The sequence below is a fragment of the Chenopodium album genome, chromosome 16 (genome assembly GCF_948465745.1).
Source record: "Chenopodium album chromosome 16, dcCheAlbu1.1, whole genome shotgun sequence".
NCBI lineage: Eukaryota > Viridiplantae > Streptophyta > Magnoliopsida > Caryophyllales > Amaranthaceae > Chenopodium > Chenopodium album.
This window is the reverse complement of record NC_137849.1, coordinates 34,004,854-34,027,826: the sequence shown is the minus strand read 5'-3', so window position 1 is coordinate 34,027,826 and position 22,973 is coordinate 34,004,854. Positions and strand designations below refer to the sequence as shown.

Here is a 22,973-nt window from a genome sequence, read left to right as displayed (position 1 = left end):
ATGTGAATGTCGCAAATTCATAACTCATGGGTTAATGTGCAAGCATATGATTCAAATACTTGATAAGAATCATGTTGTCGAAATACCTCAAAAATATATAGTCAACCGATGGCGCAAGGATATTAAGAGGAAACACATCGGAGTTGAGGTGTCTTACCACAACCCAGATGAAAATGAGGTTGTGATAAAATACAATAAGTTGTTGGGTGAGTTTAAAGAGTTATTTGATGATGCTGATTTGGTGAATGATGATGTTGTAGACTTGGTAAGTAATGCTTTGAAGCACATACGAAATGAATTGGAACAATGTAGTCTTAAGAAGGCAGCGGAGAGTGTGTCCATGTCATGTCCGGATCAAGGTAAAGTATCCAGATTGGATGCAAGTGACACTCCGAATACCATGTCCATGCCAAATACTAGAGATGACACCGAAACGGAGCCAGTTGTCATAGTGAAAGATCTTGTTAGAATTAAAAAACCTCGTGGGCGGCTAAATACTGGAGATGACACTGAAACGGAGCAAGTTGTCACAGTGAAAGATCCTGTTAGAATTAAAAAACCTCATGCGCGGCCTAAGGGTTCTAGAAATAAGACACTTGCTGAAATGGGTTACAAGATACAAGGCAAGACAAGGAGGAATGCTTCAGGGGTCAAAGGTGAGAAAGCTAATGTTGGGCGACCTGCTAAAGCAAAGAACAAGGAACAAGTTGGAACACATAAGAAAATTGGAAGATCAACAATGGAAAACCCAGTTGAAGGGATTGCGATTGGATGCAATGACACAACCTATCCACAGGGGTCGTCAACTAGAAATAGGCAAAATGTAATTGAGAAAATTTGTATGTTAAGAGTTTGATTAGAGTACCGTCCTTCCTGTATTATTTACTGACAGTCACTCGTTAATTATAGGTGCGGAAGGTGAAGTTGTTGAATGACCTGGTGCCATTAGTTTAGCTGTTGAAAAACGTAAGATATGATCATTCTTTAGGGCTGACTAAAAGGTGATTAATAATAACAACGGACTAAAAAACTGCAGTTTGACTAACAATCTTCATTTTGTTTTCACAAAGGAAGCGAAAGGCGGAAAATGAGCAGCGTAAGGCCAATCACGAGAAGCAAAGTTCATGTTCTACAAAGTCATCGAATGTATTAGGAACAAAGAAAAGAAGACAGTGACTGTGGATTGGTTATTTGAAAGGGAAATGAAAATGCTAAAGCAAACTCGTACGTAGTGTTTCAAATGAAGTTGTTCCAGTTAAGTGCACATGTTTGAAATAAAATCAAAATCAAGACGCAGTTGCTCTTTATTTAGTTGTAATGAGAATTATCGGTTAAATTTATGCAATGTCGAAAAGCAAGCTTGAAATTTTTTATTTATGTGGTTATTATTACTGATGCAGCTTAACCAAATTCGTAGACAAAAACAAAGATCACTTACGTGACAAATTCATGTGTTAGTTTGGACATGAGTTATAATCGAACCTTGAACCTGTATTAGTTTGGACAGCACATGGATTGAGCCGCTGCATGAAGGTCCATGGTCCAAGGTCCATGGTCCCACCAATTGGATTAGACATTACATAAAATTGAACCTTGACCCTCAGACTAATATTTGTATGTTTTGCTCTGGGGCTAGCGTGGAGTGTATGTTGTCCTATACTATGGGTTTATGTTCTAATAAACTATAGGACTATGGGCCCAGCATGGATTGGGGCCGTGTGACAAAATAAACTTGGGAATATGGGCCCAACATGGATTGGGGCCGCGTGACAAACTAAACTTTCAATAATAAATACAGACCCCTCCCAAATCTAATTAATAATTATCTAATTGTGAAATAATCTAATTATAATTTATTTACGTATGATTCAAGTTCAGTTTGATTGCAAATATTTAATATAATATTTTCACTAATATTAAAAATACACAATCACTAATATAGATGACTAATAGAAATACACAATCACTCCTAGCATTACTTTATGAATATTAACATATATTAAAAATTTACTACTCACTTTAAGTATAGTTTATATCGTTACACTGAAGCGAACTTTACTTCCTCTTTCCCCTCCTCATTGACTTGTCCTCCCCTTGGACTCACAGTGTATGCCCTATCTTCAGTTGAATCATCACTTGAATCAGCATAAGAACCCTTTTTAGTACAAATTAGTTCAACTACCCAACTCCTCTTCGTATGAAAATAGGTGTCGTTATCTTAATCTTTTTACCCACTTGCCCATCATCAACATCTTCCCAACATACCCTTCACTCTAAATTCACATTATAATTAGCTCGGACTTTCCTTTTCCTTCTTGATCTACTACATGAATCTGAACCCTCAGAACTACTGCTAGAGTCACTGCTAAGTGGGGATGGTTTCTTACACCTGATTACCATCTCTGGTCTACACCTTTTGTAATTGACCAGATTAATACAGGAGGTCTTGTAAATATTTGACCGTTTTAGCCCAATGAGCTTATTTGTGAACATGTCTACATGAAAATCCTCCATCATTACATTATTTAGGCTTTTTGCAACTAAACCCATTCTTTTTCCAAGAAGGTTTTGCATGTCCGACACAGTCACCTTGCATCCCCCTATATGGCCAATTCTACCACAAACTTTGCAAAAAACAAAAACATGTTCATATCTAAGGTGAACCCATACAAATTCCCCTGGTATAGCTTCGAAATAGAAGCCTGGGAAAAGTGATAAATCTAAAGGGATACTCATTTTTACCCTTAGAAATTCCTTAGTACGAGGACTCATTGACTCCTCGTCGAAGTACAACACCCTCCCTATTTCATTTAAAATTGGCTTCACGAACTCCGGTGACGCAGCCGTCATAGGGAGTCCTTCAACGCGCACCCATAAACAAGCATACTTGAAAGTGAAAGATTAAACGGATGCTTGTGGGTACCATGGTGTCACGACAAATAACGCACCATGCAAAGATCCAGATTCTTGATCTACCAGATTATCTCTATCTCGGATGTCAGAGTAGTGAAGCATGAATACAGATCCGACTTTCTCTACAACTATCTTTCCATGAGTTCGCCATCTACAGTAAATCCAATCTTTAACCCTCTTCTCCGAGAAACTCCTATCATCAATAAACTTCCCAACCACCACCATAGGGAAAATTCTATCACCTTGGTGGGGTAGCTGATCCTTTAAACCCACTTTTGGTCCGTGTCTAGCTAACCCTCTCGGAGATATTGGGGAATTGTTGTAGGTAGAGTTACATGGGATTGAACTCATTATCAAGAAATGTTAGGGTTATTTTAGAGAAGTAAGTGCTACTGTGTAGGTTTTTTTTTTCTTTTATTTGAGAGAGGGGAAAGTTTTGTGGAACTAAATAATTATTTTAATTTATGGTGTTCGTGTATGAGGACATTTGAGGGAGTGTGTATTGAGTTATATCAATGCCAATTTATACAAAGGGAAAACTCTTTGAATTGAAGAATGTTGCATTTATGTCTTAAAATAACTCAATTGTAACCCAGTTTATTTATTATGTCTCAACTATAGTTGAACTGGTTTTGAGACACGGATACGAGTGTGATTCGGAATAGAGAAAACGTTATTCTCAAAATAAGGGACAGATGGGATGGTTTTGTCAAATTTCATATATAATAGGAAAATTTTATCTACCCATATTTGTGTCATTTCCTTGATCCTAATATGTGTGAAATGGGTTAAAGTATTTAATATTCGCTGTATCAATTTTATATTACGTTAATTATCTGAATAAGAAATAAAGTTGAATTACTCAAAAAATTTAATATTCGCCGGTCGGAGACGTACAGTCGTGTGTACGGCCTTTGGATTTTTGTTTTTTATTTGTTTCACTGCCTTAATCAAATGTAATACCGAATGAAGATTTATAATTACCAATATGATGTTATGTTCATTCGGACAAAGTCAACTGCAGATTTACCTTAAATGCATACAAATAATAACAGCATGTCCAAATTGTGAGATTTTATATGAAAATATTAAAAAAAAAAAATTGGTCCATTTTTTTTATGAAAATATTCAGCACGAAAAATTAATAATAAGTCTAAGTGTGCAAAAAATAAAATATTCAAATTTGTTGCAATATCCTTGTATTTTTTTGTTTCGCTTTTTTAACTTGATGTACATTGCAATCAAATCCTTGAAATTAAACCGTTAGAGATGCTCCAAGAGAGTTAGACTGCTACTTAACAATAGTTATGTTAATTATATTACATTAAGACAATAAAATACAAAGAAAATTTCCAACACACAACATTTATTATTAGAAATTACTTAATAAATTCCCAATGTGGTCCCCCCCCCCCCCACCTTAAAGTGACAAAGATATATTACTTTAGTTTAAGTATGTTTTTTGACGTTCTTAATAGAAAACAAATTTAATTTACTGAAATACAAAGAATAGATTTAGTTACTGGAACTTTGTTATCTAATCCGACATATAAATTTTTCAACAAATTATTTAAAATGCTTAACAAACATAACTAGCTATTTAAAACTTTTTTATGGACCAAAAATTAGGAATCTTTATGGTAACCCGCAAACGAAATGATTGTATGTCTTTTATGTACATAAAATATTTTTAACTTTTATGTCACTCGGTAATCGATATTAAGGCTAAAAATGGTTACTATGTAAAAATAAAATGCTGCCACAGTTTTAATTATTAGCCATAATTTTGGTTCTGGAGTAAAATAATACTGCTACAGTGGCAACAAACCTGAAAGGGCTGAAACCCTAACACAGTTTAAAATAATACTCCCAAATGCATAGAGTAGTATGAGGAATAAAATCCCCAATTATAAGTTTAATGCCTCACAAAAGTTATTTCCCTCCTATTTAAGCGTCTCAATTAATGCAGTGAGGGTAATAGTAAGGCATTGGAAAAGCAAATTCAACTATTTGCTATATTTGGCTAATCACAATCAAACGCATAGGGTCCAACAGACATATTCTGTCTCACCATAAGCAATAGCATTTTGCCTTTAGGGAAGTCAAACCGCGTTAGCTTGTTCACTAAGGCTCTACTTGACGTGGCATTTTTTCATTAGTCAATTTCATATATCATAGTTACTCAGCATTTATACAAAACACATATGTTTAAGTATAGCCATTAATTTTCCTCATATAATTAAATATTTACCCGGTGCCCTAGCCCTATTTATCACCAACAGTCAAATTAGCTACTAGTAGACTGTCGTCCCACGTCAATTCAGGAGTTATTACACAATTATGGCAAAACAGCTAGTAACATATTTTTTGCTACAAAAATAGGAGTTAAAATACGTGATTTGTATAAAACTACAAAAGTAGGAGCTAAAGTAAATGATTTGTTAAAAGCAAAATAACGTATATTGTGATGTATTTAAGTTAAATACAATGTTGGTTATCTGTGTTAAATTACATTAGTAATATATGTTTTATAAGATAAATTTATAAAAATCAAAATTATATAATTTACGATATAAGTAGTGTTTCGTAACACAACTCAATTGAATACGAAATTTTAAAACAAAGTGAATACATTCGGTGAGTCTGACGGTAGCATAGATGGAACTCATCAGTTGACACATTGAAATATTAAATCGTTCTTAAAAAAATGTATGAATTTGAAAAGTACTGAAAATGCAATAATTTTTTTTTTTAATTATTGGATATTTTTCCAATGGGGCTTCAATAACAATGTAGTCATTATATTAGACCAAATCTTAGCCAAACAATTTATTGGTTGACTCTGTAGTTTTAAACAACAAAAAAATAGTTTGACAAAAAATTAATAAAATAAAAAAAACCTAGTACACGTTCTGTCAAATTTTTTCACTTAACCTGAACTTACTTTACTCCCTTGTTCTAACATGAATTGCATCTTTTTTCAAGATTTTCCCGAAAAAAAAAAATTAGGCATAAGAGCCATTTTGCTGGATTAATAATTTCATTCATTTGCAATTACTTTCTTCTGACAATATATTGCAATAACTACATGTGATGATGGGAATTTGTGATTTATTTTTTTAAGGCGGGATGATGATAATGATGATAAATGTTTAATTTATGGATTGTTCTTAATTACACAATCATCCGTGTTCATGCATAGTTGATTGATTATTTTAATTTGGAGGTAGAGAAATCATTAATGGTGAAAAACCATATTTTAGAGTAAGACACACGAAAAGTATTTTTTCAGTTTTTGTTATATGTTAAAGAATTAGATGGACGGACTAGATTGATCTATAAAATCTTAAGGGTCAAGATTGAGAATCGATGTCTTAAAAAATGTGACATATGATTAACAACACATGAGTAATGATAAACGAAATTTACATTAAAATACATGGTACGTGTATTTTCTAGAATATTATGAAACAAAAGAAAAATGATGGAGGAATTTTAAATGCATACTCCGGCCATTTTTTCATAGTTGTTATCTACACCTATAAATACAGGTCAGGGCATTCAATCATTGAAAACCACACCACACAAGAAGTCACACCATACATAACCCTTTATTAGAAACTCTTTTCTCTTTACTATGTGAGTAATGAATGTTAGAAGGGGGACTCTACTAAACAAAGGGTATTTACATTTTTTTATTACTAATTTGTAACTAGTTTATATAAATGTCACGTAACTGGTTCAAATATGTAATCCTTTTCCATAATTATATGTATTCATTCCCCTAAACTGGGAGGATCTATTTCGTAAAATTTGCCGAAATATTTCAAACCCTTTTTGCTAATTCATGGAGTATTTTAACCTAATTTTAAAACAGAACAAACGAACTATTGCAGCTACCGTGCTCAAGGTAAGAATAAAAAAAAACATAGATATCAATCCATTTGATCAGGTGCCTCCCAACATATTTGATATATAAATTAAAACAACGATGAATATGGTAACACTAATTACATCACAGACGTACTAATTTCCGGTTCGTAATTGCCAACTTAAGTTCACATACACAGTCCCAAACTTCTTAATTGGTACATGGTAAGTAGAATATTGGAGGATTAGCATCACCATAAAACTCCACATTGAATGACTTTCAAGCTTTAAAAGATTCACCCTTTACCATAGCTTTCACTCCTCTTTTAATAACACATTGAACAATGTTGTCCTCCGAATCATACTTGATCTTCATCACTGCAGTCCAAACAATTGGAGATCTACAAACGAGGAGTTCAACGTTACATGATTAGGGTATCCGTTCATGTTCTCCCTTGCAAACTCCACCGGGACACACTGAAATTATGTTTGGAAAACATTAATCAGATTCTAAAATTTCAAATAATAGTATTATGAAATTAGGAATCAATTCATACCAATCTCCCAACTTCTATGTACGGGGTAGTAAAGCGAGCTTTGAATGTAGGTGAATCACAATCAATGAAATTGGTGATGTTGCTATCATCATCATCAACCTTAATTTTATCCTCATCTAAAGCTTTAACCTCCCAGCCGTCACGAAAAACCCTTGCCCTAAAATAACGACTTCCATTATAGACCATCTCCACGATATCCCCGTTAATCAATGCATTTTGTTTGATGAATTGTGACCATCCATCCTCGATCACAGATCTGAATCTTTGTCACATGTCTAACAACCGTATAATAACGGGGTACGGAGTACCACGGTGACCTCTAGCAACCACGTACTTACCACTGTCCGAATCAAGCAACTCAATGACCCTAGCCGGAACAATCTGAAAGTGTGTAGACTAATTCAATAAGATTGTTCCAATTAATATACGAAACAATATTCTCAGTTAAGGTGAAATCTACGTCGCTCACCAATCTCAAACGTGTGGAGTCGTTCACCATAAACTGAAACCAAAAGGGACCTTCTCCTTCCATGTTTTGCTTTGTTACAACTTTACAATATTACATGAAATAACTTGCCAACTGAACTAAGTATTAAATCTATATTCAACAAAATACACAAAAAGAATCACCAGACGCAACTAATTACTTCCAAAAACCTAAATTATTTATTTTTTAAAATAAATCAGTATGTTTTAAAACTACGCAAAACTATACAAATGTAATAAGAAATTCATGTACAAGTGTTCAGTGATAGAACACATCTTATACGATGTAGCTGCATAAATTTTTTGAAATTCTTGAATATTAATTAATTCCTTTAAATAATTGACGAATCCATATTTCATCTAAAATAAAAAATGCTTTTGTGTCTAACCCAATGGAGAACATATATAGGACTTCATAAAAACAGTATTAAATTTTAATAACGGCCTTATAATATGTAACACTAAGATATACATCAACAAACAACACAAACATTGGAATATATATGAATTAAGTAAAATTTGTAAACAGAAAAACATAAAATTACCTCAATTTGTAGATGTTAAGACTTATTTCTTGACTTATTGAGACTTGGGCTAAACTATTTTCATTCAAATAGGGTAATAACATTCACAAGGAATTCGGTAATAAATTTAATTGGGGGAAGAGGATGGTTGAATAGTTTGTCACGAAAATATTTTCCGTAGTTTCATTAGAGTGTAGAGTAGAGTATTTATACAAGTAATTAGGGCTCAAGAAATAGGCCCGTTAACTATACAATATAAACACTAATTATAGGCCCTAACACCCCCCCTCAAGTTGGAGCATGCAAATCACAAATGCCCAACTTGCCAAGTAAATACATGAATTGACTTTTACTCAAAGCCTTGGTGAAAATATCCGCTAATTAGTCTGTTGTCTTCACATAAGACGGACTAATGCTACCATCCTGAATCGCATCACGAAGATAATAACAATCAACCTCAATGTGCTTGGTACGCTCATGGAAAATCGGATTCTTCGCAATATACAAAGCAGATTGATTATCACAAAACAAACTCATAGCACGGGGATGGGAGACACCCAAACTCAGAAGAAGGGCCTTTGACCATTTCAACTCATCAGTGGTTTTAGACATTGAGCGGAATTCGGCCTCTGAAGAAGACTTGGCCACAGTGTCCTGTTTCTTAGTCTTCCAAGATATAGGAGAAGCACCAAGAAACACCAACCAGCCAGAGATAGAACGACGCGACAAGGGACAACCTGCCCAATCTGAATCACACCAACCTGTAATATGTAAATCACAATCTGAACTCAAAAGGATTCCCTGACTGTACGAAGAGCCGCTTCCCAATGGTCTTGTCGCGGTTGTTGCATAAATTGAGACAAAATATGCACCGCGTATGCCAACTCCGGTCTAGTAAAAGACAAATAAATCAGACGGCCCACAAGCCGTCGATACTACTCTGGATCAGAAAAGAAAGAGGACTCTGATTTCGCCAGAGTATGATTCTGCTCAATAGGAGTACCTGCCGGACGAGCACCTAGCAAACCAGACTCTGCAATAATATCAAGTGTATATTTCCGTTGACATAAAAATATGCCTTCCGGACTACGAGCAACCTCAACACCAAGAAAATACTTCAAAACACCCAAATCTTTCATATGAAAACAGTCACTCAAGTATGACTTGAATGTTTAAATCGCAGAAGAATCATTACCAGAAATTATCAAATCATCAACATACACCAGAAGACTAAGTTGTATAGACCCAGATTGCAGAGTAAAAAGAGAATAGTCAGAGTACGATTGCACAAATCCGTACCTTTTCAGAGAGGCGGCCAATTTAGAATACCAACAACGAGGTGCTTGTCGAAGACCATACAACGACTTCAGAAGACGACACAGCATACCAGGCTGAGAGCCATGAAACCCCAGGGGGAAGCTTCATATAAACTTTCTCATCAAGATCACCATGATGAAATGCATTGTGAACATCCATCTGATGCAATTCCCAATTCTTCGCAGCAGCGACAGCAAGAAAAGCACGAACAGTGACCATTTTAGCAACGGGAGCAAAAGTCTCATTGTAATCAATACCCTCAACCTGATGATTACCAAAGATAACAAGACGAGCCTTCAATCTCTCGAGTGTGCCATCATAATTAAGTTTGACCTTGTAAACCCATCGACACCCAAGAGCTTTCTTACCCGGAGGCAATTTTTCCATTACCCATGTGCCATTTTTTTCTAATGCATCAATTTCGTTTGCATAGCCGCTTTCCACCCCTCATCTTGCATTGCCTCCTTGAAATTATGAGGCTCAAGTACCGTATCAACAGCTGCAATAAAAACACGGTGTTGCACAGAAAATTTATCACAATTCACAAAGTGTGCTAAGGGGTAAGGAGTACCTGAGGAGCATGGAGTAGGCGATGAACATTGCGAGATAGATGAACTAGGTAGAGATATAGTGTGTGCAACATAATCCCGGTGCCACCCCGGGGGTTGCCTTGGACGTTGAGCACGGTCCAACGCAATAGGAGAAGTAGAAGAGAAGTCCGGAACAACCACATCAAGACTGCCCGTACCAGTGGTTGAGGAGGCAGCAGAGGGGGAAGGGGACACCACAGGACTGCCGTGGTCATGGATAGCAGCCTCAGGTGACCCGTGGGGGGTAGAAGCAGTAGCACGGGGTTGTGAAGAGTTTTCAGGCACAAGAGAACCCTCACCAACCTCTAATACATATCCCAAATCATCAAGAAAATCGTGATCAACACCAACATAGTCATTAGGCACACTCTCGGCACCCACAGTAGAAGAAACCGAATCACCTTTTTTCACAAACGGGAATTCATTCTCATGGAATTTAACATCACGGGAAACAAAAATATCAGCGGTTTCCAAATCATACAACTTCCAACCCTTCTTGCCATGAGGATAACCCACAAACACACACTTCCTACTCCTAGGTGCAAATTTGTCACCCTTAGCTTTTTGGTTATGAGCAAAACAAAGACAACCAAACACCCTCAAAGCATCAAAATCGGGTTCTTTGTCAAAGAGAATTTCATATGGGGTTTTATTGGCTAGCAAAGTAGAAGGAGTACGATTAATCAAATAAACCGCCCCAAGGACACACTCACCCCAAAAAGTAATCGACAAATTACCTTGAAACATCAAAGCACGACTCACATTCAATATATGTTGGTGTTTACGCTCTACCCGACCATTTTGTTGAGGTGTGCCAACACAAGAGGTTTGGAAAAGAATGCCATTTTCAGTAAAATATGGGATCATGGGTTTAAATTCTGTGCCATTGTCACTCCGCACACACTTAACATTGACATCAAATTGACACTTAATCATAGCAAAGAAAGAGCAAAAAGAAGAATAAACTTCGGTTTTGTCATTCAATAAATAAACCCAAACACCACGTGAAAAATCATCAACAATCGTCAAGAAATAATGGGCACCACAAGTAGAAGCCGTGTTATATGGTCCCCACAAATCACAATGTATCATTTCAAGAATACGAATAGCACGACTATCACTATCAGGGAAACTGGCTCGGGTCTGTTTAGCAAGAGGACAAATTTCACAAGCTTAATGTAAACACTTAGTACCAGTAGTACCTCGAATAGCAAGAAGCAATTTGACAATTTTTTTCGATGGGTGCCCCAAACGTCGATGCCATAACTCAAATGTAGAAATCTCTTGACCCGGGAGTGCACATACTTTTGGGAGATGCCGGAAATAATATAGTCCATCTATCCGTTCACCGCCTCCAATTAAGCTCCCCGAGGATTGATCCTGTATAGCACAAAGAGAATTAGTGAATCGAACAAAGCAATTAGAATCATCAATCAACTTAGACACCGAAATCAAATTGCAATTTAACTGCGGAACAAATAGAACGTGTTCAAGAATAATTCCATCCGCCAAGAAAACACGACCCTCTTTTGTTGCAAAGGCTTGAGCACCATTGGGAAGACCAACGGGGCATGGTAAAATGGAGTGAGTATCAAATAATGAAGACTCGTCACCCGTTACATGATGTGAGGCACCCGTGTCAATAATCCAAGATAGAGAAAAATAATCACCGGTGATACGATCGGAAGGAACTTCAAATACCCCACCCACAATTGGGTTAATGTCGGCAGTTTGCTTAGAATGAGAAGTAGAAACAACATACTTATTAAATACTCCACCCAAAATTGGGGTAGTTGTGGCAGAGTGATTAGAAGACAAATTAGCAACATCATACTTATCAAATACCTCAGAGTGATTAGAAGAAAAAGTAGCAGCGTCATACTTATCAAATATCTCACCCAAAATTGGGGTAGTGGCGGCAGATCGAGGTAGAGTAGTAGCCAGGGAAGAAGAACGACCATATTTTTCAAGCCACCATTCGGGTAGCCCATGGACAAGAAAACAAGTGTCATAATCATGACCCGATCGATTGCAATGGGTACAAATTATTTGTGACTTAGCATTCACCATTGTTGATAGCAATGTAGCAAGTCGACAATGTAGAATAGAAATTCAGAAGAATAATTCAAAAGAAAATTTCAGAAATTCAGCAAGATAGCGATGTAGCAATTCGACAATGTAGAGTAGTAGCAATTTAGAATAGAAATTTAGAAGAAAAAAATTCAGAAATTTAGAGTAGAATTTTAGGGTTTTTAGAGTATTTTGGCTCCGATACCATGTCACGAAAATATTTTCCGTAGTTTCATTAGAGTGTAGAGTAGAGTATTTATACAAGTAATTAGGGCTCAAGAAATAGGCCCGTTAACTATACAATATAAACACTAATTATAGGCCCTAACATAGTTTTAAGAGTAACCTTGATATGAAATAGAGTGGTAGGTTAGATACGGTAAGTAGTTCATGGTTGACCTTACTAGAACTTAATTAAATAATTATACAAACAAAGGAATATACAAATCCACCGAATGTAACAACAATTATTAAGAAACGAACTATTACCAAATCGACAAATTTTGGAATAGTAATTAAAACAAATAATTGTAAAATTTAATTACCAAACTAGGATAGTTTTGCAATGGCTACAATAAAATTGTAGCCATTGTAATAATGAAATCTACACCCTTGATTTTCATTATATAAATTAATACCATTGATTAAGTTGACCAAAAAAAAACTATGAAGCACAAAAAATTTAATTGTTTTTTCCCAAAAATAAACTACTCCATACCTAAGTCTTTCAATGCTAATTTTCTGCAGATTATGAACAACCAATCAACGCACTATACTTAATGTGAAATCCATATGCAATTCGATAATCAATCTAATGAGAAATTACCTAGACAATGGTAACTTAATATCAGCAGCAGTTATGGAGAGTAAGTACGTACTCTATAAATTAAATGAAAGTTGATATTCTTTTTTTTTTAAACAGATATAGGTTGGAATGAAGTTTTCCATTGATAGATTATCCATAGAAGATATAAGATTCGATCTTGAAGCTTAAAAAGGCATATCATTTTAACACATTTAACGTTTAATTTTTGGGAAAAAAGTGTTTTTTACTAGTTTAATATGGATTTTAAAAATTACTGTAATAATTTATATATGAACTACTCTTAGTTTTTTATGTACTATTTTTTTTCCCCGTTTTTATAAAGTGATAAATGAATGGATAAGATCGTTTCTTAAAAATATAGGGTTGACATTTAATATCTTTACAATGGCCACAAATTTATTGTAGCCATTGAATAATCTTCCTACCAAACTAGCGATTTTCTTCACATGTATGTATTTTTCTAGTTTTAAATATTCTGAGTATATTTCTACCTGTATGATCGACACAAATAATAGTTGATTTATATTATATTGACTATGATTGGAAGTGTGGTTATTTTTGTGATTGTCTATTTAGGTCATTCTGGTGTATCTTATTGTCTATTAGGTCAATGTTCTTCTTATGCGGTGAAACTAAATGATTATATGTACTATTTTTTGGTTCTCATTCCTACTAACTATTATATATTTCCTGACCCATGTTTTTGTCAATTATGTGTGATGGATACTTCCTACTTAATAACAGTAATACACATTTTGGGTAATACGGATGACAACAACATAAAATATCCCATGTATGAATTATTGCTCATCTTTAATTCATTATGACATTCCATAATGCAAGAGTAGAAAGAAACCTATACACATTAATGGAAAAATAAATTCCATATATGATATGTGTAATTGACCATCTATTTGTGGTCATTATCAAATGGCTTGGCAATTATTCAAATGGAAGAACAAAGGACATGTGAAAGCACTATTCAACTTTTTGGAGAAGTCGACTACTTCGTTGACCTAGTTTGATAAACAATTTGTTAAACAATTTGTTAAACGATGTATTTCTGATAAATTAAACAATTAACGGAGAAATGAAACAAAAATCGTTTAAATATTTATTCCTCTTTTCCGTAGATTATAGATGTATATTTTACCATTTATAGTTTGATATAAAATAATAACATTTTACCACTTAGTGCAAAATAGTAAAACTATTAATGACAAAATGCAAAGATCATTCGATGTAAGCTGTATTTGCAATTAAATGTGTTTAACTAAATTTACATTATCCTATTGTATTTTATTTGGTTTACATGACTTGGGTGAATTGATAACCAAGTTCCAATTGAGGCTTGTTTGGAAAACTTTTGCACTTGTTTTCCAAGTTTGTACAACTGATGTACTATGCATCAAGGATGGGTTTATAAAAAATTTGTCGTTTCTCATTAATTTAGCTCTTATTTATTTTATTTCTACTCAAAATAATTCTAAGAAATAGGGTAAGACGTAGTAAAGGATGAGTTCCTCAAGCTCGACTCCTTCCTTGAGTTCCTTCTCATCCAATGTCAAGTGTGACCACGGTGTCCAAGCTAGGATAGCCATAGTTCGTAGGGGTCCAAATGCCAGAAAACGTTTCTATAGTTGTCCATTTTGGAAGGTAATTAATATTATTCCCTAGCATAAAATAAAAATATGATGATATTTAATTTGCTGCTTGTGTGTTTTTGTAACAGAATAGAGTTCAAGATTGTAGATTTTTCAAGTGGAAAGAAGAGTTACCAACCTCACTAACTGAGGCTCATGAACAAATTATCATGCTTCAAAGGGAAAATGATTCACTCGTAAGGGAAAATGGGGAGCTCATATCAGAGATACAGAGTTTATTCACATCTCGTGAAAAGACTCATACCAGAAACATCAAACTCATGGCAAAGAACAACTGCTTAATGTTAACTACAATTATACTGTTGTTTGTAATGTTTTACCTCGTCATCTAAAGTGTCCTTTTGAATAGTTTAATGTATTTTTCCCTAGAATTTTAATTGCTATTTTTCGGAATAAAAGAACCATTTTACTACCAAAATTTTGGTTCACTTACTACATATATTTCCTACAAGTGTAATTATGTGTTCAAAAAGTTGTCGAATTAAATTTAACTTCATCTCTCTCAATTTTGTATACTGTTAGGCCATTGAGAAAGTTTTACTTATCAACTCCAACAACAACTTATAACAACACAATATAATTAAGTAGGAATTTAAAATATAGAACCATACATAGAAATTTAAACGTTCAGACGTTCAGTACATGCAATAATGAAGAACACAACGCAATAAAAACATCCTTATAGATAGTAATTATTGATTATCATCATCCTTGATTGAGTACATCTATCGCCCTTATTCGAGTACAGCTTCAACCAAGCCCCTTCCAGAAAAGCCAGGCGTGCCTCACACTGGAAATAATGAGCGCTGAGCCACGGGATGGCCCTATAATTAAAATAACAAAGAGTGAGTCAAAATAAGTTGGGCTAATTAATCATAAACATATGAATCCTTCTCAATTAATTCCCATACCTTGAAATACATATCTGCCTTAACAAAAGTAGAGTATATCCGCCTCTGATCAGCCGCAATGATCTCATTCCTCCACATCACAACAACACCCCCGGATAGACCTTTGGGAGGAGAATATAAAAAACTGTAACATCCAAGTAATTCCCTTACCACCATGGCGACGTTCTGAAAACTTTGCCGTGTCTCAACTAGCACAAGAACACCAGGGGCATGAAGGGCATATAGTTGTTGAAAATGTTCAACAAAGGAAGGCCTTCCTAGCCCACGGACATTCCAACAACAAAGTACCGTATCATTTGGCATTGCAATAAAAGGGCCATTCACAACTGAGGCAGCTCTCGCACCTTTATAACAAGTGAAATCAATTTTGTGACAACCTACAACATACTGATTTAAAATTGTTAAAGAAAACCCACACATGAAGGACATGAGGGAACGATGGACCTTTCATAAGCTGAAAAGCATCTGTAAAAGGACCCATACATAACCTCAATGGAGTGTAATGATCTAATATAACAATAGGGTCCTCAAAATTTATAATAGGCCTTGGATCTAAAACATGCAAAGCTGGTACAACATTGGATGGGTTGAATTGAGAGAATTGAGTACAACCAAGACACCAATTTAAAAATATTTGAAATTCACATCTTATTGGGTAGGAGTCATGGTAGTTAGGTAGATGAGCAGGAATTGGAACAGCGTTGCTACCAGTTGGACGCATCCAAAGATTGTTCAGTGAGTTGTTGTTTGGGTTGGATGGATTCAAGATCAAAAACCCAATTGTTTCAAGGGAAATTAAAGTAAAATTGTTTGCATTGGCAAGGTCTTTGAAAAGCTATTCAAATGTGGTGAAATCCATCTCAGGTACAAGGCCAGAAGATGGCGTGAAAAGCATTAGAGCAACACCTCCACATCGGGTTCTTGCTCTTCTGGCCATTGCTAGCTTGAAATGAAAACAATAATGGAGGCTTTAAGGACTGGACACTAAAAGGTGTTGAATATTATATGGGTTATGGGTTTTGTGGGGAATTATCTCCTTAGTACCTAGGGTATATATAGATAGAAAAAACCCTAAATGACCTTGAACTTGGTCAACTTGATGTGAATGAAGTATGATGAGTCATTTAATGTGAGTAGTTAATCAGTTGTTGTCAATTGTCATAAAAGGAAATTCAAAAAGAATGTTTTTTTTTTTCACCCGGTTAACCCTTTTCTCCTAATCCGCATTTTCGGAATAGTTATTTGAGGTTAGGTTCCAGTACCCTCGAAATTGTAATACGAGTGACAATATATTTAATAGAAAATTCAATGAGGAAATGCATAATTTTTCCTCAAGACTTCTAAATGTTTGTGTATGCAAGCCAAATGGCTAATTAATGGATTAAGATGTGAATTGATGACACACGGCTCTACGTATTGAACTTTGAAACACCTTTTAAGAATTATTCCCTCCATTTTTAAATACTTGCTCCATTTCTTCATGCGCGGAGTTTTAAGATAAATTGGAGAAAGTAATAAAATATGAAGGTAGTGGGGTAGGTGGAAGAATAAAATTTGTAAAAAAAAAGCAAAAGTAGTGGAGATAATTGGAGGAGAGGGAATATAAAAATAATAAAATATGATCATGATGGGTCCACTAGCAAAAGTAGTGGAGATTAATTATCGAATTGGAGGAGAGAGAATATGAAAATAATTAAATATTGTAAAATCTTTCCAAATAAGGAAATGGAGCAAGTATTTAAAAACGTCCAAAAAAGGAAAGTGGAACAAGTATTTAAAAACAGAGGGAGTATATATGAGTATGAGTAAGTCTTGTGTGTGACTAGCAAGCCACACGGTGTGGCCACATTAATTTATAAGAATAACCCTTATTTATATATATGAGTAAAACTTCATTTTTTCATAAGGGAGTAATCCCATGTGTTGTCCCATGAAAGTAACTCAAATTCATTATACAAGAGAAATCAAGTAATTTAGTAATTAGTAACCCCGACCCATTTGTTCATTCACGTAACCCATATTCTTTTGTTTTAAAAAATGAAAGAATAATTCCACTTATTTAAGAGAGTAACCCATATTCGTTTGTTTTAAATAAAGAAAGAATTATTCCACGAATATATATATATATATATATATATATATATGAATATTATGTGAATTACTTATACACCAACTGTACATTTTATGCATATCTTATGCTATGGTAAGATATCTTTCTAACTTACATGTCATTGCAAAACTGAGGTTTATGATGGACATTTATCGCAAATATAAAGGTTTAAGAATAATACAAAGGTTCATGCAAATATGAAAGGGAATAAGATATGATAGGTTACCAAACATACCGATACCTTTTATCATTTTATGTGATTGATTATATTCTCAAAGGGAATAAGATATTATATGGAATAAGATATAACAAAAGCTATGTAAAACAGATTTTCTGCTTTTTTAACACATGATAAATATTTGTATAAAATAGTCATGTGAAATAAATAGTCACGTATAAATGATGTCTCAATGGCAGTGATTGTAATCCTTCCATGTGTCGTACAAACCATAAATTTAGGTTGCTACATATTGAGTGAGTAATGAATTTTAATGTTTATTAATTAATTTTAGCATAAATAAACAAGTGTTTTTTTTTTTGGTTTATTTGTTTTTTAAAAACATTATCCAATATATTCAACTTCATTTTATTATAATGTTTTTTAATTAACAAACAATGACCCGGGGCGTCGCCCTGGCCAAAAACTACTTTGTTCCTAAATAGGTCATTCACAAATCACAATTGTGTTTACCACTCAATTTCATGAAATAGGTCATAATTGACAACTCATGAATACTTTTCCCCGGCATGTTAACAAAACATTTATCATAATACTCTCTATTTTATTAAATGTAATATTTCATAACCTCTTTGCATGTCAAGTGATAAGCCATAATAATAAAATTAAAAAAAAAAAAAACTTAGAATATTTTCACCTGATTCCCCCAATGGGTTTGACAACTCTTGTATATATAAAATAATTTGAAATTCATAATCAATTTTTTTTTTTTCAGATTTAATAATGCTTACGCTTTTCCACTTTATCAATTGCCAGTTACGGAATTGCAATAGCGTTATTTTTCACATAATCTATATGAACAAACTTTACTTTTATATATAACTTAACTAACATTAAAATGATTCTTGCTACTCTTATTAAATACACACAACATGTAAACGTTGATAACTGAATTCAAATCACATTTAATACAATGATTAACAAGCTAATTATTATATTAAAAATCCGGTGCTACCCATGGTTTGAAAACCATGATCCGCCAATGTTGTCTCAATGGGCCTGATATGGCCCAATTTAAAACAATTAAAGGTAGAAGTTACACATCTGGGCCTGCCTCTTTGTATTGCTGTACTACTTGGCTACTACTATCAACTAAACGACTCACACATATAGACTCTCATACAAACTAGGTCAAATTTGGGTCTGTCCATATCATATTCCAATAAAAAGTATAATCTGCATGTTACATGTTAACCACATTGAAAAATAGTTAATCATCTTTTTTGTTAACGCCCCATCCCACTTCTTCGCTGGTGGTTTCACCATTTTTCAAAAGGGTATTAGTACCTTTACATACCACCTTGGCCCCCCACCGTAAATCAAGTATATCCGCTCGTCTACGCCTCCCTCTGCATCTACTATACAGAAGCTGAGAGACATCCTACAAAACACATATGCATGAATTGAATCAATATAACTTTATTTGAATTTGTTATATATCATCAACCGCTATGGTTAAAAATTCACTCACATCATAGATGGGAGATTCCATGGGTCCTGATGTATCCCTAGCAATATTAGGGTGTCTTTTACCATATGCAATGTCTAACAACTTCAATTTTATATAGTACAATGATAAAAGTATTAGCACAACACGTACAAGACTAAACAGATAAGTCAGAATAAATACTATATATATAATAATTAAGGATCATATAAAGTTACCCCAAGTTTTCCATAGTCACCAGTTATAGTTCTGTCAAGCTTGGCCGCGTAACCAATTCGGTCCAAGGTCCATGCCTACACACGCGGATATATGTCCCATTCATTTGGATCCAAATTCAAGCGATCCAGATACAAAATCTGCAAACAAGGGTTGTTATTACAAAATTATTCCTGTTAGTGTATTAACCCAAAATAATTATATTCAACCTTCATACATAAATACTTACAACGGCAAAAATTGAGCATCCACCACATCCACCCGCATAGCCATTTGCATAAAACCTACGAGCAAAGTTAGACACGCTCTCCACAAATTTTGATAACACAAGTTCACACCAATCATAGTTTATGCAATCCATAGCATAGCTCAATGCAGGTAACAAATTAGCTGCTAGTCTTGTGCACTGTGTTGGGCATAACACCATTTGAAGTGCAATGATTAGGAATAATGTTTTGAATTCTTCTTCGTCACACTCCTCGAAATGTCCCTCCAATCTATCCATCATTTGTACAGTCACTGGAATCCCAACAGAACTGTAAATACGACCATAAGGTCGATTTGGTTTAGTCTCCCATGTCCTTCCATATTTAAGTAGTACTGATTGCACCCTGAAACGAACATCCCCAGACAATTGCTTGGTTGTTGGAATTTTTTCCTTCCCATTAGGAATTCCTAAAATACAGTGTACTTGATTCTTAGACAACTTAAACACCCTCCCATTTGAATCAATTAAACACCTAGTCATTGGATTAATGCGTGTCATTAACAAATAAGCAAACTGTCGCGGTAAATGCATATGTGAAGCCAAATGTAGTAGTCCCCCAAATCCCATCTCACACACCCATCTTGCTCTCCTTTCATCAAATTTTTGACATATTCTTCCAAATGACTCCACCCTACGGTTCATATTTGGGGGCTGCCATTCACAGAATTCATTTCAACAGGATAAATATGGGTTTTTTTTAATCAAAAAATACCTAGAATACAGTTCAATACAACAAAATCAAGTAACTCACTCTGCTCATTGCAACAGAATATTGTTTAATCACTTCACCTCTTGCTTTCACACAAACCACCTACGCTTAGTGAGTTATCCTACAATCCATGGCCTAACGTCAGTGACGTTGTTCTGTAAACCAAGCACATCATTTACAGTTCAGATCAAATTATCATTCATTAATAACATACCCTAAATAGTCCCGGATGTAAATTTAATGCGTTGTGAACAAATCCTTTTCCATTTGCACCTATCTGCATATTCCAGTTACATAATCAACTACCACAATTAAAATATTCGAGTGAGTCTACCAAATATACAAACTTCAAATTAACAGTTATTAAATCAATTTTTGAAAGTAAAACAAAAAACACGACATTTAATATGGACTATTCAACAAGTATTGTCAATCTAACATTATAATTCCAAATTTTGGGTTTTCCTAATACACAATTCCACAAAACAGTTCCTAAATCACTTTTTGAAAGTAAAACAAAAAACACGACATTTAATCTGGACTATTCAACAGGTATTACCAATCTAAAATTATAATTCCAAAATTCGGGTTTTCCTAATACACAATTCCACAAAAACATATAACCCTTCATCTGAATTCATAACAACAAGAGTGCTTACATTTTGTTCCTCAATGTTAAATTCCTCTTCACTTTGTTCCCAATTCACACGCCTCCACTTCCCAAAATCCAATTGTCCCATCGTGATTGCTATGGCAACAATAGTTTGCAACCGAGCAATGCAATTCTGAGTTTCAAAGAAAATTACCAAGAGATCTATGAAATTCAAAACATAAAGCAGTAAAAATTGAATTCAAGTAATTGAACTTGGTAACCCTAGATTCACAGGCTGGTTACCGACATAGTTAACTCCGTCTAGGATACGTGGCTGCCTAGTCAACGAGAGCATGTGTCTAAGGCCTACTCAGCAGTTGGAAATTACATGTTCATCCTCAACTTACTAAGGGAAATACCCAGTTTACCCTTAGATTAACACATTATAGCAATAAAGAAGATTAACTTGAATTTGCCGCTTATATTTGATTCTAAAACAATAAAATTCTGATTATATAAAATATGAAAGTTACTTAAATTTTAAAACTTGATATCTTAACAACTCTTTAACATAATTTAATTATAATAGCCAAGTATTGTGTAAATAGAACGCTAAAAATATAATTTAGGTTAGGTAATGGTAAAGATGACACGATTTCCCCCCTCGTCCTCTGATTGTTGATGAAAGTATGAGAATATGTGAGTTATTGACCAAGGACAGAAAAGACTGGAATGTGGCAAAGGTGGAGGAGTTGTTTGAGCTTGAAATTCGTGACATTATTTTAGCAGTTCCATTGCCAAACTCTCTGACTGCTGATATACAATTCTGGTATGTAGCAAAAAATGGTTTATTTTATGTGAAATCGGTTTATTGGTTAGCAAAAATAGGAGCAAGTGACGTTGAGGATAGAGCTGATGAGGATGACGTTTGGAGGTCTATTTGGAAGGCTAGGGGTCCACCGAAACTGAAATTATTCCTGTGGAGTGTTGTTAGAGGAAATATGGTGGTCAAGGAGAGATTAATGCAAAGACATATTGTCCCTGATGCTACATGTCCGGTGTGTGGAGAGACTGAACCTATAGTTCATGCTCTGATTGATTGTGCATTAGCTGCTGAAATTTGGAGGCATAGCAAATTTGTTGATCTTTTAACTGATGCACCTCGCTCAAGTTTCGCTGACCTAGGAGGTGGTTATTTAGGAAGGTTGTTAGGTACGCATTACATATAGCTTGGAGACTTGGTTATAAGTCAGTGGTGGTGGAAAGCGACTCGTTGAATGTGATCCAAGCTGTGAAAGTGGATTCGGAAGGTTTGGATCCGATCTTTCTTATCTATAATGTTATAGAATGGGTAGCTTATTATTTTCTTCTTGTAGTTTTAAACATGTTAAGCTTTCTTGTAATACGGTAGTGCACCCAGTAGCAAAGTGGGAAACCGATGTTAATTCTGAACTTGTACGTTTGGGATCGCTCCCCCAAAGTCTCATTACCAGGCCCGTATTTGGACCGGGGCAGCCTGGGCGCCCACCCAGGACCCCAAATCAGAAGCCCAAATGTTTTTAAAGAAAAAAAAAAAAGAAATGTGTACACAATATACTACTCCCTCCGTTTCAATTTATTAATTCCATATACTATTTAGGGCGTTTCAAAAAGATCTACCCATAT

General features: G+C 34.7%; 1 protein-coding gene across 3 annotated transcripts; it reads right to left on the bottom strand.

Moving 5' to 3' along the window:
• Window positions 1–19,027: 19,027 nt before the first annotated feature.
• LOC145585146 (uncharacterized) lies at window positions 19,028–21,573 on the bottom strand. 3 transcript variants are annotated; one of them, XM_081641881.1, is made up of 6 exons: window positions 21,376–21,573; window positions 20,759–20,993; window positions 19,969–20,658; window positions 19,742–19,879; window positions 19,548–19,628; window positions 19,028–19,457 (listed from the first exon to the last, which is right to left on the bottom strand). In XM_081641881.1, exons 2-4 carry the CDS (start codon window positions 20,765–20,767, stop codon window positions 19,817–19,819), a joined length of 762 nt encoding a protein of 253 aa, XP_081498007.1. In that variant the 5' UTR covers window positions 20,768–20,993; window positions 21,376–21,573; the 3' UTR covers window positions 19,028–19,457; window positions 19,548–19,628; window positions 19,742–19,816. The 3 variants fall into 3 exon arrangements, with proteins under 3 accessions (XP_081498007.1, XP_081498006.1, XP_081498005.1); XM_081641880.1 differs by having other exon boundaries at window positions 19,548–19,879; window positions 20,759–20,837; window positions 20,931–20,993; XM_081641879.1 differs by having other exon boundaries at window positions 19,548–19,879.
• Between the last annotated feature and the right edge of the window lie 1,400 nt (window positions 21,574–22,973).

What these genes read in the sequence shown, in the direction of transcription:
- LOC145585146 (XM_081641879.1), bottom strand. An exon ending in GATGCTCAATTTTTGCCGTT is followed by an intron (nt 19,880 to 19,968) that starts GTAAGTATTTAT and finishes CCTTGTTTGCAG; the next exon opens with ATTTTGTATCTGGATCGCTT.